This window comes from Leiobunum rupestre, chromosome 1 (genome assembly GCF_980474605.1).
Source record: "Leiobunum rupestre chromosome 1, qqLeiRupe1.1.hap1, whole genome shotgun sequence".
NCBI lineage: Eukaryota > Metazoa > Arthropoda > Arachnida > Opiliones > Sclerosomatidae > Leiobunum > Leiobunum rupestre.
The window spans coordinates 6,743,036-6,759,820 of NC_143384.1; the positions used below are offsets into that span (position 1 = coordinate 6,743,036).

Below are 16,785 nucleotides of genomic sequence, written 5' to 3' on the forward strand. Positions count from 1 at the left end.
AGCTCCCTACACTAACTATTACCGTTAACCCCAACAAGTTTATATTAATTTCAATCAGTATTGGAGATTAAACCAGTTTAAAAAAAAAAGTTGCGTTTTTTCCCAACCCTGTTTGCGAGACACTGCTTTTATATCATGAGCTTCCAGCTGATGGCGCTACTCGGAAACAAAACCGAATGCACAAATGTAAGACATTCTATAACTTTCAAAATTACAATCTAAAACTTGGATTAAGCTCCAACGTACTATACTAAGCGAGGGGAGAAGTCCCAGTTTGCAAGTCCCAAATCTGAACGTTTGCCAGATAAGAATACAAAGTAAAGCTTATCTATTTTTAAAAATAAAATTAAAACTCACTGCAAGATTGTTCGTCGCTGTTGTCACCACAGTCGTTCTCTCCGTCGCAACGCCAAACTTTGAGAATGCATTTGCTGTTATCACACTTAAATTCACTGGGTTCACATTTGGCATAACCTACAATAAAATAAATAAAACGTTTGCTACAATAAGATTTACAAATTGTAAGTTTGTAATGGATATCAAATGATTAAAATGCAATTTTAGACATGCATTTTTTTAAATATTGTATTGCTTAAGGGTACCGGGTAAACAGAACATAGGCCCATAAGATTAGGGATGATAGTTTAATTTTTTCGCCAATTGGTTTGTAAACAATGAAGTAAAAACACCTTTAATGGTTATTTAAAGTATCATTAACATTTGGTAATAGTAGTTTGTAGTAAACATTTTATGAGTAATGTGAAAATGCGTCCATAAGATTAATGTTCATAATATAAATTTTTCTCCAAATTGGTAATTTAAGAAAATTGCTAAAAACAGCTTGAATGGTTATTTAAAGTATCATTAATATTTTGTAAAAGTAGAGTTTGTATGACATATTGTGTGTGACGTAGTAAATGCTTACCGCAATTCTGTTCGTCGGACTGATCCGTGCAATCGTAATCCGAGTCGCAGACATATTCCCGAGGAATGCATTCTCCATTTTTGCAGGTGGCCTCGCTCCGCTGGCAAACTCCTGAAGGACGGATGGGTCGAGTTGTCGGTGGCGTATCTTAACATTTGGGAACAAAAATTAAAGTGGGAACAATCGGGGGTGGGTCCCGGGAAAAAAAAAGAAAAAAAAAGAGAGTTAGACCGGATATTTTGATTAAGCGGATACGTGCTCACGAAATTCACTAAGTTCATGGATCCATACAAAGAGCGGATTCAGTGAGAAAGCGTATCTACGATTTGTATAAGATATACTTGTGGACAAAGAAGCGCAATCTCCAAAGGCGAAAATTAAAATAATAACCATAATTTATATTTTACAGAAATAATCGAATATGCTTATAGTGGAGATTCTGCTTCTTCGTCGTTATCTCATTTTGAAAAACATAACTGAAAGGTGAAGTTGGTTTAGAAACAAAAAGAGAAGAACCAAATATTATCGTTCATAACGAATTCGTTGTATCTTGTTTATATCACTCAATAACTTCCCTTTTCAAATATGTTAATCATTCCACATTTCAAATTAACCCATCACAGTTTTATTCAACTAAAAAATTAATGCACTAAAAATATTAAACTTCATGCTAAAATTTCAACTCATGTATGCAATTACGTTGGGCTCACGAGAAATTTCATAAATTTGAGAAACGCCACGATTTCTTAAAATTTCAAAAACCTTATATTTTACCTACATCAATACAGTGGAAACAATTTAGAATTATTAATCACAATTATATAAGTTGAAGTTAAGAAATTTAATAAATTAGCAATTTTATGTAAGTGTACCATTGTCTTTAAACCGAACTGGAACATAACATTATCTACCCACATTCCTATTTAGCAGAATATGTGATATTTTTAATTTTGAAAACTCTAAATCACGGTTTTGTTACAGTTTTTATTGAATCTCTAACAACTTCATTTCAAAGATATAACTACAAAATTAAAACATTTTTTCAAATCAAAACGTATAAGGTAAAACAAATTTTAAATAACAATGTTTTAAAAATAAATTAAATTGATTAAATAAACAAATGAAATTTCTCGTAAGTGCTACGTTTCAAATCAAATCGCATTGTCCAAATTATAAGTAAACATAAATGAACAAAGAAAAAATGCAGGATAAATTATAACAAACAAAACATTAAAACTTTTAAAGTTGGTTTTTATACCATATCAGACAACGGCGTTTTTTAGATTTTTAACCTTATTCATAAATGTTTACGTATATTTGTATTATAAAAATAAAACAAAACTAAAAATCGAGAGGTTTAGGCTATCCATTGGCAGGAATTTTAGTCTAACGTCGAAAAAACTATAAAACTAAAACCTAGTAAAACGAGATTTTGAGGCGCTGGAAAATGTAAGCGGAGAGACGAATTATTTGAACCCACCACCATTACGTAGAATCTAATGAACCTATTAACATTTTTATCGATCTCGCGTTTCTATTTCGTTGATCAAAGCTTTAAGTTAAAATATCGCAGAAAAAACACTTGGTATAAAATCGGTTTGAGGTATTTTGAATGTTAAAATTAATAGTTAAACGTAAACCTTTTCAGTTTAAATTTAAAAGAAACTACTAACAAATTAAAACATTTAAATTTGCAATTTATAAATAGTAAATTATCATCATTAAAAGAACAATGATTTAATTATTTAACAAAACGAGGTTTAATAGAATATTATTCAATAAATTGGTTTGTGGGAAAAAAAACTAACAGTAATTGAAAAGCGAGCAAGATTCTAAGTAAGTAAGAATGTTTTAGGAATTTAATTTTGAATTGAGGCTAGGAACTGGATAAGGTTATTTAAATTAACAAGTCAATGAAAGAACTTTCACTGTTTCACAGATCACAAAACATTGAGAACAAAAATAGAGCTGAAAATATTACAAAGATGGAAGAAAGACTAAGATACAACGTATTTTAAAAATACATTTTTCAATTATACGTTATAGTGCATACAGAATGTGGGTTAAACAATTGACAATATGGGCTTAGCTAAACTCATAAATTCGGACAGTTTGATAAAGAGAAAATTTAATGTCGAAATAATTTGCTTCTTTAAGAAAATTTCAAATTCAAATATAAGCTAATTTTCTTTGATTTTAAATTAAGTAATATTAAAACCATGTTTTTATTTTGGCGAAACTAATCGCATCAAAATGGGCTTTTGAATGTTTATTTATTTAATATTATTTACTTTCTCAGAATAACGTCTGTTGATGGTAGATACTTTTGCAATTAAACCTAAGGCCAAAGAAACCTGTTTGACAAAAATTTATACCCGGAAGTACTCGAACAATTTAATCGAATAAAAGCGAAAGACTGTAAAGCTCATTTGCATGCAATATCTGAATTTGGCGTGCCCACTAGCAATCTCGCGCGTGGGCGACTATGATTTCATCCATCACCTTCCCACAAAGCCAGCCAAAAACAATGGCGCACGATGTGGAAATAAATGGCCTTACGCAATAAAGAAACTCTCGATTCGAATTTTCTCGTATGAACGGGCAAACAGCTCATAAATTTTGATTTCCGTATGTTCATTTTATTTCCAGCCCACGAACTTCGCGCGCGCCCAAATTCCCCTTCTGGGTTTTAAAAGACAACAATTCTACAGAACGATTTTGAAATCAGCTACAGAAGCACTTTCACTGAAAATAAAGTGTTCTACCCTCAAAACTGGTAAGTATAATTTTTAAACTGTTCTTTAATCACGGTATATTTAAAAAATTAAAAAATTATTACCGATGTAAACGAAGAAATTAATTTATGATAGGGATTGTACAATAATAACTCTACTATGATTATTTGGTTGTTTAACTTTCAACAGAATATATTTAAGGTTATTGGAAAGTCTTTGGAACTCAATAAACTGACGGGATTTTAAACATTCAACTTCTTATTTAATGTTTATTGAGATTTAAACCTTAGGTTCCTCTTATGAAAAGCGAAATATAAATACATTTTTTATGAAAACCTATTTTCGAGTACTAAATAACAGTACTATTACTTTGTGTGAAATCCATCCTATAGGTTTTTCTAATTAAGGCTTTGCAATATTTTTAATCTAGCCAGACTATCTTTTGGTAACATAAGCTATAAAAAATGGCCTCACACTTATTGTGAGAAAATTTGTTTTATCCTTGAACTTAAACGAGCTTTGCTTAACACGAAATTAGGCTTTCTGTAATTTTTTATAAGGTTGGCACCGGCCCTTGCCTTCCTTAAACTGCGCACGCCTCCGTGATAAAGTGTTTAATTCACCTTGGATCAAAGAATGTTTATACCTCGTACATTTTTTAAACAGAATTCCTGAAAGTTGGTGGAAAGCCAAATTGGACAACTAGTAATTCTCACTTTAAGATTAGTTAACGGGCATACTACCAAAGGGAGCGTATCTTGGAAAGGTAAATTTAAATGATCGTACAGTATTAGTGCCATTTGCTATTGTAGTGTTTCTGTAGTTGGCCTGTTACAGTATTGTATCCTTCTAGCAACTCTTATTTTTCAAATATCAAGGAAATCAATTATTTGTCACCGCCTTTGCGAGATTATATGGACGATAAACTAACGCGCAAGTAATAACGCAGAAGGTCAGGTAACGTAACTTTGCTATTTTTCAAGAAAGGTTAAAATTAAAAAGGTGTATTTTGGGGACTTTTAATTGTCTTAGACCAAAGATATGATAATTTTGTCAACATTAATATTCCGCTACATAAAAATGAACAATGCAATGTATTGTTGATAAACGATAAAACCATGTCACAGTCCGGGTCAGAGATGAGCTATCCCCGGAAAGATAAACTCATAGATGGGAATATATGTAAATATAACTTCTATAAAAAACAAATCTACAGCACGAAATTCAATAAACTGAATTCATTTCGTCAAATTTTTCAATATAAAAATACTTCATTTAGTTGAGCTCAAAAATATAGTATTTTCATAACTAATAATCTGGGTTACCTTTTTTTCCACGTCTTAGCTAATATAATATTCAAATTTTGAAAAATATCTGAACTATTATAACGCGTATAATTTTCCAATTTGTCATCTGCTTAATTTAATCAAATTACTTAAAATTATTTGGTAATGGCTCCGGAATTCCTACAGTAATATTTGATTTGAAAGCTATTTATGTCTTTTTTACTATATAAAACTATAATCTAGAAAGACATTATACTTCATGACACGTTTAAAATATTTAATTATATCTAAATAAATTTACATAATTACTCGTAGCAAGCTTTCGAGCCGGAGCTCCTTCTCAAGCCGAGTTCTAATCTTGAAAAATTATATGTAAATTTATTAAGATATAATTGAATATTTTAAACATGTCATGAAGTTACTTGTCTTTCTAGATAATAGTTTTATATAGTAAAATTAATTTCTACCATTGCCCCAAATAACTTTTAAGTAAAAAATATTTGTCTTTAATTTATTTATTCTATTTATTTTACGTAATTTAAATTAAAAACGAAAGAGGGTCGTAAACTGGTCGTTTACTTTTATAAATATAATTCTTGGTTTTATATTTAGCAGTTGAATTATTTATAATTAATTAATGTCTTAAACCCGGTTAATTTTCAATACGTAAAATATTCACGAGTTTTAACAAACCCAATATAAAAAATTATTATCGTTTACAAAACGTGTTGAGTGTATTGGGCAGCATTTAAACAAGAATTTCACTTAACACCTTTATATTTTATTTATATGTACAATACTAAAAAGGATGTATAAATATAAAGAAACTTGGAAGAATACCAGATTATTAATTAACGCAGTAATCATCTCGCGATGACGTAAGTAAAGTGCCACATGCAAGTAAATAAGCTTTTAGACCCAATAGAACAATTCGTGTTTCAGTATTTGTTAGTTCATTCGTTAATTAAAACAAGGCGCTCATCAAAAGTTCGTATGTTTCGAAAGCATCGGTTAATCGTATCCTAATTAATTAATTCCGCACTACAGGATGCCACCTCTCTCTCTTTCAAATGTTAATTTCAAAATTTTGTTTTTAGTTCGAAGGTATCATGTTGGTGCTAACCTTTGCCGATTTACAGTCTCAAAGCGTCAATCACAACCCTGGGCCGAAGAGATATTGTCCATTGAGTGTCGAAAGGTTACCACCTTGGTGGAGACCAGTTAAGAGTTTTGAGGACGCGTGTTAATTTTTAGAGAAACGTCTTCCTCAACAACGAATCATGCACTTCACCATCGCCAAGAGTGACGCTTGCCCAATGGAGGATCAAAAGGGACGAGTGCAGCCAACACACAATGCGCATTCGAACGTCGCTCATTCCTTTTTTCTAGTGTCATTTCTTGATCATCCACAAGTGAATTAGTCCAATGTCTTCTTAGTGTTCGTCAGACGTTACATTTACGATATTCTTGCATTATATTAGTTGGTCATTTTACAGTGGTGTTGTTAGTTGTAAATTTGTAAACCAAAACATTTTATCTTGCTTTTATTATGTATTAATCATACGGGGTGACCAGCGAGTAGTTTTATATAAAGACACGGTTTATAACGGATTTTACTTAATGAGAGGTAAAGCTATTTAACTGAGATGTTAGAGATCATCAATAAGGCGATTTATTCCCAACTTTGCATCTTTGTGACAAGGAGCCAACTGTTTGACACGGTTATAATGAGGAGGATGACATAAAGGTAAGAGATTTGAAGGAGTGACTTTGCAAGATCAGAACTGTTAAGCGACGCTCTTCATTAATTTTTAAAAGCACTCTTATAACTTTCTTAAGCCAAATGTTTTTAATGTATATTAAAATATGAAAATTCTTGTTTCTTTTTACCTAAATTTATATAACTTAAGATTTAAAGTGACGCATTTATCACATTTAACGTCGCACACATACTACTTCATGACAAATTCAGATAAAATTCCTCGTTTAAACTGTATATGAAGTAGTAATGGGCTCACTTCTGACATTCCAAATAGAGAAATTACATATTTCGGTGGAATCTGATTTTCTTAGTGTAAAACAAAAGGCATTTCAATCATAACAGGCAATCGTGCAAAAAAAGGATAATGAGTGGGTTTAGAGAAAAATGGGAATTTTTGGGAAATGAGATAAGGGTTGCTACAGAATAAGTTTACATTCTTACCATATAAGGACGAAGATTCGTGTTGAAAAGTGTTTTAAAATTAAAGTGTGTCCATATAAAGCAGCATGAAATAAGCAATTTCGAAACATTTTGTTCATATTTTAAACAAACAGAAAAAGTAGAAGTGTTAAATTCGTATATAAAAATGGATTTTAGATTTCTATGAAAGGTGAAAGGTAGGTGCTCTTAGAACCTAAAAATCATTCCTGAGTTAAAGAAAAGTCTTTTGACACGTTCAAATGCCTTGAATTGAAATTACAAAATGTTTGATATCAAACTTTAAACTATTCAAGTCAAAACAACTGTTACACTGTTTTCTTCAACGCAAATTTAATGAGAGAAGTGAAGAAAATAAGAACGTTCTACGAACGTTTGTTCTTACACTCAAAAGCAACGTTCGTCGTTTATTTTATAAAGAATAACAAAGAAATTGGTTCCAATTTATTTTAATGTCACTGAAAACAGAATATTTTAATTATACTTTGTTAGTAGGTATTATAGTTAGGTGTAAATCGAAGTGTTTAAGAATCTTCCTAAATATTTAAGCCAAAATGTGCAAGTGATTATTTCGAATATTTACTGGCAGTGACAAGCATGGTAATTTAGTGCATAAAGACATGCACGATATTAAGAACGTAATGTATTAAAAGTATGCTTTATTGTTTTTTGTATCTTTTATCTCAATGCAATTCATGAAATGAAACCAACACTACCTTCTAATTTTAGACTTTGTATAAGTTTAATGAAAAGATAAACCAAAAAACTCCGATGATTAGATAAAATTATAACTTTTCAATTTTACCCAGGTTTCACCTAGTGCCACTAACTGGAAATCTAAAAGATTGAGCATCTAGCCTTTCTTCTTAACCCGTTGCCTTTTGAGTGTGACCTACAAAGTCAGTGCGTTTGAGCACTCACAAAGGTACATTAATGTGGGGTATAATTATCATAATAGTAAGCAAATACTATTTAAACTTTCCTAGTCTATTTGTGTATGCCAACTAGGAGCAACAAACACAGCACCCCACACAAGGAGGACGCAGCTAGCCGTTATACCAGCTAACGAAGTGTTGTGTACAACTTGCATTGGACGAGCCTTTACGCTGAATGTTTTACGAAAAGGGGGAAGACAATTTCCAAATTTTCCCCTTCCGACGGCAGCAGGCGCTAAAGCGTCTAATCAATGAAAACTGTACACAAGAAAATGCACGACTTTTGACGGGTTGCGTTTTCCTTGTGTGGGGTACTCTGTTTGTTGCTCCTAGATGCCAACAATAATCGTTTTTTTTATATCCTCAACAAAAAGACTTAGCCTATATTTAAGGCCTAGAAAATGGTTAACAAGTATGGGGTAATTAAATGTAAAAGTTTGAATAACCTAATTTAGCCTCTTATCGATTCGGACTATTGCTAAACCATGGCTTTTGTTTTCTTTTAAGGTTTAGGCGGAATTAAGCCTGTTTGACTTCTCATTGTTTACCGAATTTTTATCTTTTCATTGTTTATGGACGCTTGTTTAGGTTATTTACTGGTTTTATATTTTACCAGCCAGGGTTAATAAAGATGAGCAAGTAGTGCTTCCAAACGTTGCTCAGATAACTGTTGCGTTATGTGTCTTGAACAATTATTAACAATAGACTAGATATCACGTTATAACCGTATATACTTTAAGATATTACCAGATTAGTAAATATGGGTGACAGTGAAAATTAGATAGTTTAATTCTCAATTTTTTAATTTATTCTAAATCGACAATTATCGGTACAATTTTTTGTACCTCAAAGTTATATATTTTACAAATTTCCTGATTAAAGTCCTTTTGAAATTTTTCTTAGTGTTTATTTTGATTTGATTTCCACAAGATTTTAATCTAAACGCGTAAGACAGATAAATTTTCCGCTTACTGAATATGCTCCGATGAATAATAGGAGATAAGATCGAATAATTAGGATAACGAATTAATGGCTTAAAAAGTCGCTTGATGACTTAGGCCTAAGGTGGTTATAATTATTGTTATTATTATTATTATTTTTATTTTTATTGTTATTATACAATTTGAGATCAGATTGTTCGGTTAGTATAAAAGATCAACCTGATAGGTCTAGCTAATTATTTTCAGATATCTGAGACTGTTGACCTGAATAAACTGGTCAGTTGGCCGTTGGAAAAACTACAGCAAGAAATCATGTTTTTGAGTTAAACCTATCGTGGCTTACTAACTAAATATATCTCGTCACGTCCTGAATAGCATACATTTTAGCATACTTTATGTAAAATACGTTCTTAAAATCAAATATTACTTAATATTTAAGTGTAGAAATTGCTTGATCTTGAACGACACCATGCATCAAGCATGTCTAGTGTAAAAGTTAGTAAACTGTCTCACGTGAAAGAAAAATGTGTAACAGTTGAGCTGGTAGAAGATAACGGTAAAATTCTCGGATAACGTTCCTAGCATATTAAATATACGCTAATATTATGTCTAAAAGGACACGAAAGTAAACAAATATAGTAAATCAAAATTATAATATTTCTACGGAGGTTTTATTCTACGAAATGCTGAGTTACACAGTAATGAACTACAGAGAGGGCGCAGCAATGAGGGACACCGTTAAAAACACAAAAATAAAAATTGAGGATTTCTCTGGCAAAATAAAGATATATAGCAAAATTTATACGCGATTAAAATCGATATTCTTTATACAAAACTCTAAACTTTAAATATATTTAAATTGGCAGTTTTCGTTAAAAATATACAATTTATTTTTATTATTTCGAACAGGGGCAGTATATCATGCAGTATCAGACTTATGCTTAATGTAAATGCGAACCGATCTTGGGCGGGAATTTTTCAGCTTAACTAAATAACCACGAATTTATTTATATACACCCTTGGATATAGATCTGGCTATACCTTTTATGGCATTGACCTGTCACGGTGGTAGGACTTGACGCTACGCCCTACCGAATAGTCACTATTAGGAGTGGAAATAAATCAAGTGTTTGCGAAGAATTGTTCTCTCACTTAATAATTAGTTATTTTAGAGACAATTGGCGAGCGACATTTAGGGAATCATAAAAAATCAACCGACTTAGTCCTGCCTCTACGACAGCCGTATGGTAGTATGTTCTACATTCATTGGTGTATACGTAATATTTCGTGATACGAGTGATGTATGATAGGGAACGCTTTGGGCCTACCTTCGACGTGGTCATTTTGAGCTCCTTCGCCGCTTACGGAAAAAGCTTCGTAACAAATAACAACAATTAAGAATAACTGATAAAATGTTTACACGACTCGACTTTGAGAGGTACGTCCCCGTTTTAAACCCTTCACTGATAAAAATATTAAACTAATGATAAATAGACTCTCCGCCGTAAAAATTTGGATAAGTAAACGTAATAACCTACATTATACGATTAAGAATATTTTGGCACGAAACGCTCATTGGGTACACTACATTGAAGCTGAGTAGGGGCTCACTAATACGCGTTAAAGGGAAAAAAGTCGTAATTGAATATAATTTCTATTTGAAGATGAACCGATTATCATTGGTATTTTTTCAGTCCCCACAGTTTCAACAAGTCGCAGTAATCGGAATATTTACATGGCTGAACGGTCAAGGTGGCCACTTTTTGGGCTCCAGGCACCCCGGTCGGGGCGGCGACGGCGGCGCAGATGTAAGTCCCGCCGTGCTCCGGCTGGATGGACGGCATGGTCAGACGGCCACGGACATCTCGAGACGACGGAGGCATTGGCCGATTGTCGGCGCGTGACCACCTGACTGGCGACCTACTAGGGCCTTCGTCTCGGCAACGGAATACGACTTCCCGACCTTCAAAAGTACAAAAATACGCCAGGTTTGTCAGACTTTTCGAATGAAGTTAAGATATAACCATAGAGATAGAAAATAAGTAGAGGCCCAGACAGGGGAAAAAACGAGCTGCTTTATGTTACGGAAATTTCATCCCCTCCCCGTGGCATGCGTTATAGGGAAGAAGCACGTAGCGCCACCACACCGTTCTGGAGGAACTAGAAATCGTCGCTTGAAAGCAAAATCCACGTAACTATATACACAAGTCTTAAGAAGTTACGTGGATTTTGCAATGACGTCGTAGATCCCAGCTGGTTGTCACAAAGGGAGTTTAGTTTCTTAGATGGCCGTTTGTGGCGCCACGTATTTCTTCCCTATAACGCATAGCTCGTGAAGGGGGATAGCAGCGCGGAACAAACCCTCAGATTTCATTGGGCCTCTACTTATTTTCTATCTCTATGGATATAACTTAAGGGATTTATCTTTTATATTTTTTTCCCCAAGTGACAAGAAAAAATATTATATGGAATACACTAGTAATATTGTGTGCGATGGTGCATAGAGTGAAGTGCCAACTAATATTGGTGAAGATTAATACTTCGCTTTTATACGAATTTCCTTTTACAACTTTGGCACGACAAGATTTCGATAAACTGCCATAAGAACAGTGAAATTATATCCTCTGTGCTAACATAATTGATACAATAATAAAAAATTAACTTTTAGTGGTACCAAGAATCCATTTAGGTACCATAAGAATATGGGAGGACCGCGATTCAATACCCGTCCTCGCAAACTTTGTAGCGAAAGTTCATCCGCTTCGATATTTCGAGTAACTCACTACTGCCATCTATGATAAACCCGCACGACCTTGACGTATTATTTTTTGAGTAATTGAAAATGGAGCTGACCAAAAAAAAAGAACTACGCGTAGAAATGTTAAAAAGAAAACGAAATCAAAAGCCATTATTGAAGAAAATACTATTTATTAGAGAAAAACTACCTTCGGAATTATTATTTAATAACAAACTAGTATTAAGATCTTTCAACCCATTGTCGTTAATAAAATTATTTACACTAAATCACTAATTTCCGCCAAGGAAGAGAATAAATCCGATTTAAACCCATTTGGGCAGATATTTGCTTTTTCCGCCATTTAAACGAAATGAAAAAAAAAATTAAAACGCCAGATTCTAACGTCTGAGTGCGCTGTGTACGTGGTGTGGAAATTGCAGACGAACTTTCGTTACAAAGTTTGCGAGGACGATACCAGAGGCTAAAGCTATGCTCTAATATTCTTATGGTACCTAAATGAATTTTTGGTGGTACCACTGAAAAGTTATTTCAAGTAACAAGGAAAAATTTATGGCTTCAATTTTCTAAAAGCCGCTTGTTGGGCCAGCTTCAACCTCGCTTTAAAACTGAAATTATCTTGTCAGGGTTTGCTTTAAATATTACGTAAATGGGCTTCGTTTATAAATAAGTACAGAGTCAATGATATTCTTAAATGTGAGACATTTAAACCTTATCTAAGATTTGTTGACCGTTATTAATACATAGCTTTGTGTATATTTTGGAAGAATACTCCAATAGACTGCAAGAGTAAACCCTTTAGGTAAATCAACTAAAAAACTATTTACAAAAATTACCTTGTCTAATAGTTTGACGTTCGGGATACACTCGTACATTATACCCGCCTTCCTTTGGATCTGTAAAAAATAAGGAAACAAATTTTCAACGTCAGCAAGTTCAAAACCTCATCTGTGGTAACCCGCGTCTTTTAACTAAGTTGTAATATCGGTTTTAAACACTTAACTAGTCATCAACACTGACCAGTACCAAATACTTTTCTTAATTATAACTCCTCCTATCGTTTAATTCATCCAATATTAAATAATTAAAAGGGTCAAAACTGACCTCATTAAACCAATCAGTCATAAGCTGTAATTTTTAAATGAAACCGTTTATTTCTTTGATTATTATTTGTCTGAACGGTATGTGAATTCACAATAAATGCATTTAAATTGGGCGCATTTTAAAATAATTAAGACTCTTCCAGCGTGCAGTGGTCAAGTTAAATTTTATTTGCGTCTAGAGATGGCGTGCAGTGTCAAACTGGCTAAGTGGTTATTTATATGTCGTCAAAATTCAACGCTCACCGCAGTCAGATTCATCAGAGTAGTCACTACAATCGAACACGCCGTTACATCGTTGATATCGCTCGATGCACTGGTCGTTTGCACAATGATACTGATTTGGTAAGCACGTCCCTGAAATAATCCATAACAATTAGAATTGTGTATTTGAAAAAGGTTCGGATCTATATACAGCTTGTCACAAAAGCTCTTCCATCCTATCTTGTCATTTCAAAAACTGCTTTTCTGATTGAGATGCAACAAAATATGCATTCCAAGAATTTTATCGAAATGGAACTAAACTTTTACAAAGTAGTTTAACTGAAGTAACCTCTATCTTTAAATTTCAATGGCAAGCTAAATCGGCTGACATAACATTATAGGTCATATTTAATCAGATAAGGAGCTGTTCGCAAAAATCAATTTTTTTAAAATCCCCTTCGTAACGAGAAATAACAAATTGGAAAGAACCCCAACCTCAAAATTACTTAAAAAATACTCAAACCACCTCAATTATAATAGTACCATTTAGCATAATTTTGTTTTAGTTATTGCAACTGTAAGTTAAAATATTTCATAATTTAGGTTCAGGCATAAAACTATGTTATGTGACGTAATATTTCAGTTAGCCACCTCTTAATTCCCTGTTACATTTAGTAACGCTTTTACCAAAATATTCTCCTCCCTTACTGAGTTAACGAATTTGTGAACGGCCCTCAAGGTTATGATATTTAAAATTTGCAAAGCTACTAAGTTGCTAACGATACTTTATCCCGACTTGAAACGTTCAAAGACAGGTGGCGCTGCTACTTGGTCGAATTTTCATTTTCTACCAAAAAGTTTAGTTAGTCGAAATTCATGGAAAATATTTTTTTTACAACTTAAAATACAATAGATTTTGAAATAACACACTTGTGACACCATGAAAAAAATAAAATGAAGAAATTAATTAAACGATAAATATAATTGCAAATAAACAAAGCGTTCGTATATTGTAAGGAGGTTGGAATGAGCGATGGCTTACAACACTCGAGTTCATCGGATTGGTCGTGGCAGTTTTTGACGCCGTCGCAATAGAACATGCGGTCGATGCAAAGACCAGTTGAACACCGGAACTGCGATGGACGACAGAGACGACTCTCTCCACGAGAGAGAAGAAACAAAAAACAAGGACAATTCTTGAAGATACAAAGAGCAATCGAATACCAAAATATTGCTGATAAATGTGGTGCCCATCTTTTAAAGAATACGATCCTATTCTATTCTAAGCGTATCAGTTTTTTCTCTTCTTATTGCTTCTAGCACGTTATCCATTTGTAAAAGTATGGAATAATATGTTCAACTTGTAAAAAGGTTCAACGCTTTTCTACATTATTTAGTGCGGGTAAAAAAATGTCCGATCACTACTTTAAATGAAAATATCAAAAAGTGCAGTGTGAAACATTTTGACAAGTTCAACAAGACAGATTTTATTCCAGTGCATTTTTGAAATTCTAAAGCACTACCATTCGTTGTTCTATAAGAGATTTTTAATTAACTATACGCGCTCCAGAACATCCCAATAAATATGTCAATTATTTCCTTGAACAGCAAAATGGAAACTTGTTGTTTTATGGTAATTTTAATAACAGTGCATGTGGCATTAAATGGATTTCCTTTCGATCTATAATCTAGCTTTTTTAAATTTTGTGATAAGTCTGCTAAGCTCGCTATTTGTCATAAGAACTGATAACGCCATTATCAATTGTTAGGCTAAAGTTAATAAGGGAAAATTTACAGTATTTTATTACGAACAGTTAAATACGGGGCAAAATTTATATAAAGAGGACAAATGTCCAGTTGCATTGACAAAATAGCATTAGCTGAACAAATAGGTACCACAATTCTGTTCATCTCCAAAATCAACGCAATCATAAAGACCATCGCAGAGAAGAGACTCGTCGATGCAATTGCCATCGCCGCATTGGAACATTCCAACCTCGCAATTATTCTCTGAAGAGTAATATCATCAAAGTGTAAAAATATACGCGATATAGTTACCAAAGTCCCAGAAAGCGTGAGAGTAAAAGAAAAACGACTGAATTAACTAATCAATTAGACAATTACAAGGACCAAAACATAGAATTTTATGTGTTAGTTGGTTCCATTAAACAAGTGAATTATTTAACTCCAATATTTCGCCAATTATTTAAACGCTAACTTGATTTTTGTAAAGTCACCAAAAGTAACTACGGTAAAGTCACGAACCGTCATATCGCTTAACTCGTAAAGTAATACCTAGACTGATATGCATCGTACTAGGGTTGAAATGCTTTCTTGATTTTAAATTTGAAAGCAATTTCTCTAGTTATTCAAACGATTATTAATAACCCTAGTCGACGTATTAGAACTTAAACCCTGTAACGCTATTCGCTTCAGAAATTATAAATTCTAGAAATAAATACTTAATTTTAAAGCAAGTGTCGGTTCCATAAGCTACAATCTCTACTTCCATCGAGTGCCACTGTAGCTGATGGAATCTTTGGAAATGTCAAGTGAAAATGTGGTAAAATAACTTTTATCTCGTATAATTATTTGCGGAAACATAATTTTTAATTTCAATTTCATTTTATTGCTGAGATGTTATGAGAATAATTACAACGTTTGGGGGTATATAATTACTTTTTAGGCCTTTATTATTGTGTACATTCTATATTTTAGTACGCATTGCCATCATTAGATGACAGAAGAACTCTGAACGAGTCGCCCTTAAAAATTCTGGAAGATGTTTCCAGTTAAAAACACTACCTAGAAACGTTTTTTCGACACTTGCTTTAATTGATAACCACAAAAACACGCAACAAAGAAATATTTTTAACCGCGGCGGAACAGTTAATGGAAAAGAATATGTAAATATATATTACGGCAATCAATTTCGTCCGATCTGTCTCTGCAGTCTGGCCGTCCGTCACATTTCGCCGTCAAATTGACGCACTCTCCACTGGCACACTGATATTGATTTGGCTGACAACCTTCAAAATTAAGTCGTTATTACAAATTATTTGAGGAAAAAACCTCATATGAAATGGGTCGATGAAAGATCATTACCGCAGTTAAACTCATCAGAGCGGTCGCTGCAGTCATATTTGAGATCGCAATGCTTTTTAGATTCAATACAGGATCCGTCGTTACATTGAAATTCTCGAGATGAGCATGGTGGGCGAGCTAAAACACCGAAAAGAATAGTCATTAGCCTAAGTTAAATTCAAACGACTAACTCCTGCGTGCAGCGTGCAACAATAAATAATAAAGCGGTGAAGGGTAATGGATATCAGTAGGTTTAAAAATCAGTTTTGTTAAAGGTAAATTATTTATTTCATAGGCCACAAATTAAGTTGTGCTCTTAAATAGATAAACATTTGGCTTATATATTTTTTCGATTTTCCTTTTTCACAGCAATCTAAAAGGTTGGCTCTTTGGGGGGGGGGGGGGGGGGTTCTGCTTTTTAAGACGTGCAGGCTTAAATTTTTGCCATAAATGAGCACGGTCTAAAGGGTTTGTAAATTTTACAGAAAGCCCCACAAATTCATTGGAGTACCCAACTTGGCGCCGAGGTGTAGTTCACTCAGGATAATTATTTGACATCCTGACAGGCCGACTAAACCTGCGACACCCTTGTGTTTTATTTTCTATAACTCGACATTTTT

General features: G+C 33.2%; 1 protein-coding gene and 1 long non-coding RNA gene across 30 annotated transcripts in view; one reads left to right on the forward strand and one right to left on the reverse strand.

Annotated features, from left to right (window-relative positions):
- Positions 1-16,785, reverse strand: part of trol (terribly reduced optic lobes) — a 261,569-nt gene that overhangs the window by 52,095 nt on the left and 192,689 nt on the right. For all 28 annotated transcript variants that reach the window (XM_090174540.1, XM_090174575.1, XM_090174582.1 and 25 more), the window contains 7 exons: positions 16,187-16,303; positions 16,003-16,110; positions 13,124-13,234; positions 12,614-12,673; positions 10,758-10,985; positions 926-1,072; positions 358-474 (listed from right to left, as the gene is read on the reverse strand). In XM_090174540.1, coding sequence (XP_090030666.1) covers positions 358-474; positions 926-1,072; positions 10,758-10,985; positions 12,614-12,673; positions 13,124-13,234; positions 16,003-16,110; positions 16,187-16,303 — 888 coding nt within the window. The remainder of the gene's footprint in view (positions 1-357; positions 475-925; positions 1,073-10,757; positions 10,986-12,613; positions 12,674-13,123; positions 13,235-16,002; positions 16,111-16,186; positions 16,304-16,785) is intronic.
- LOC149960518 (uncharacterized) lies at positions 3,296-6,831 on the forward strand. 2 transcript variants are annotated; one of them, XR_016480837.1, is made up of 4 exons: positions 3,296-3,701; positions 4,327-4,426; positions 4,484-4,617; positions 6,044-6,831. It is a non-coding gene; the product is annotated as an uncharacterized LOC149960518 (long non-coding RNA). The 2 variants fall into 2 exon arrangements; XR_016480836.1 differs by having other exon boundaries at positions 4,514-4,617.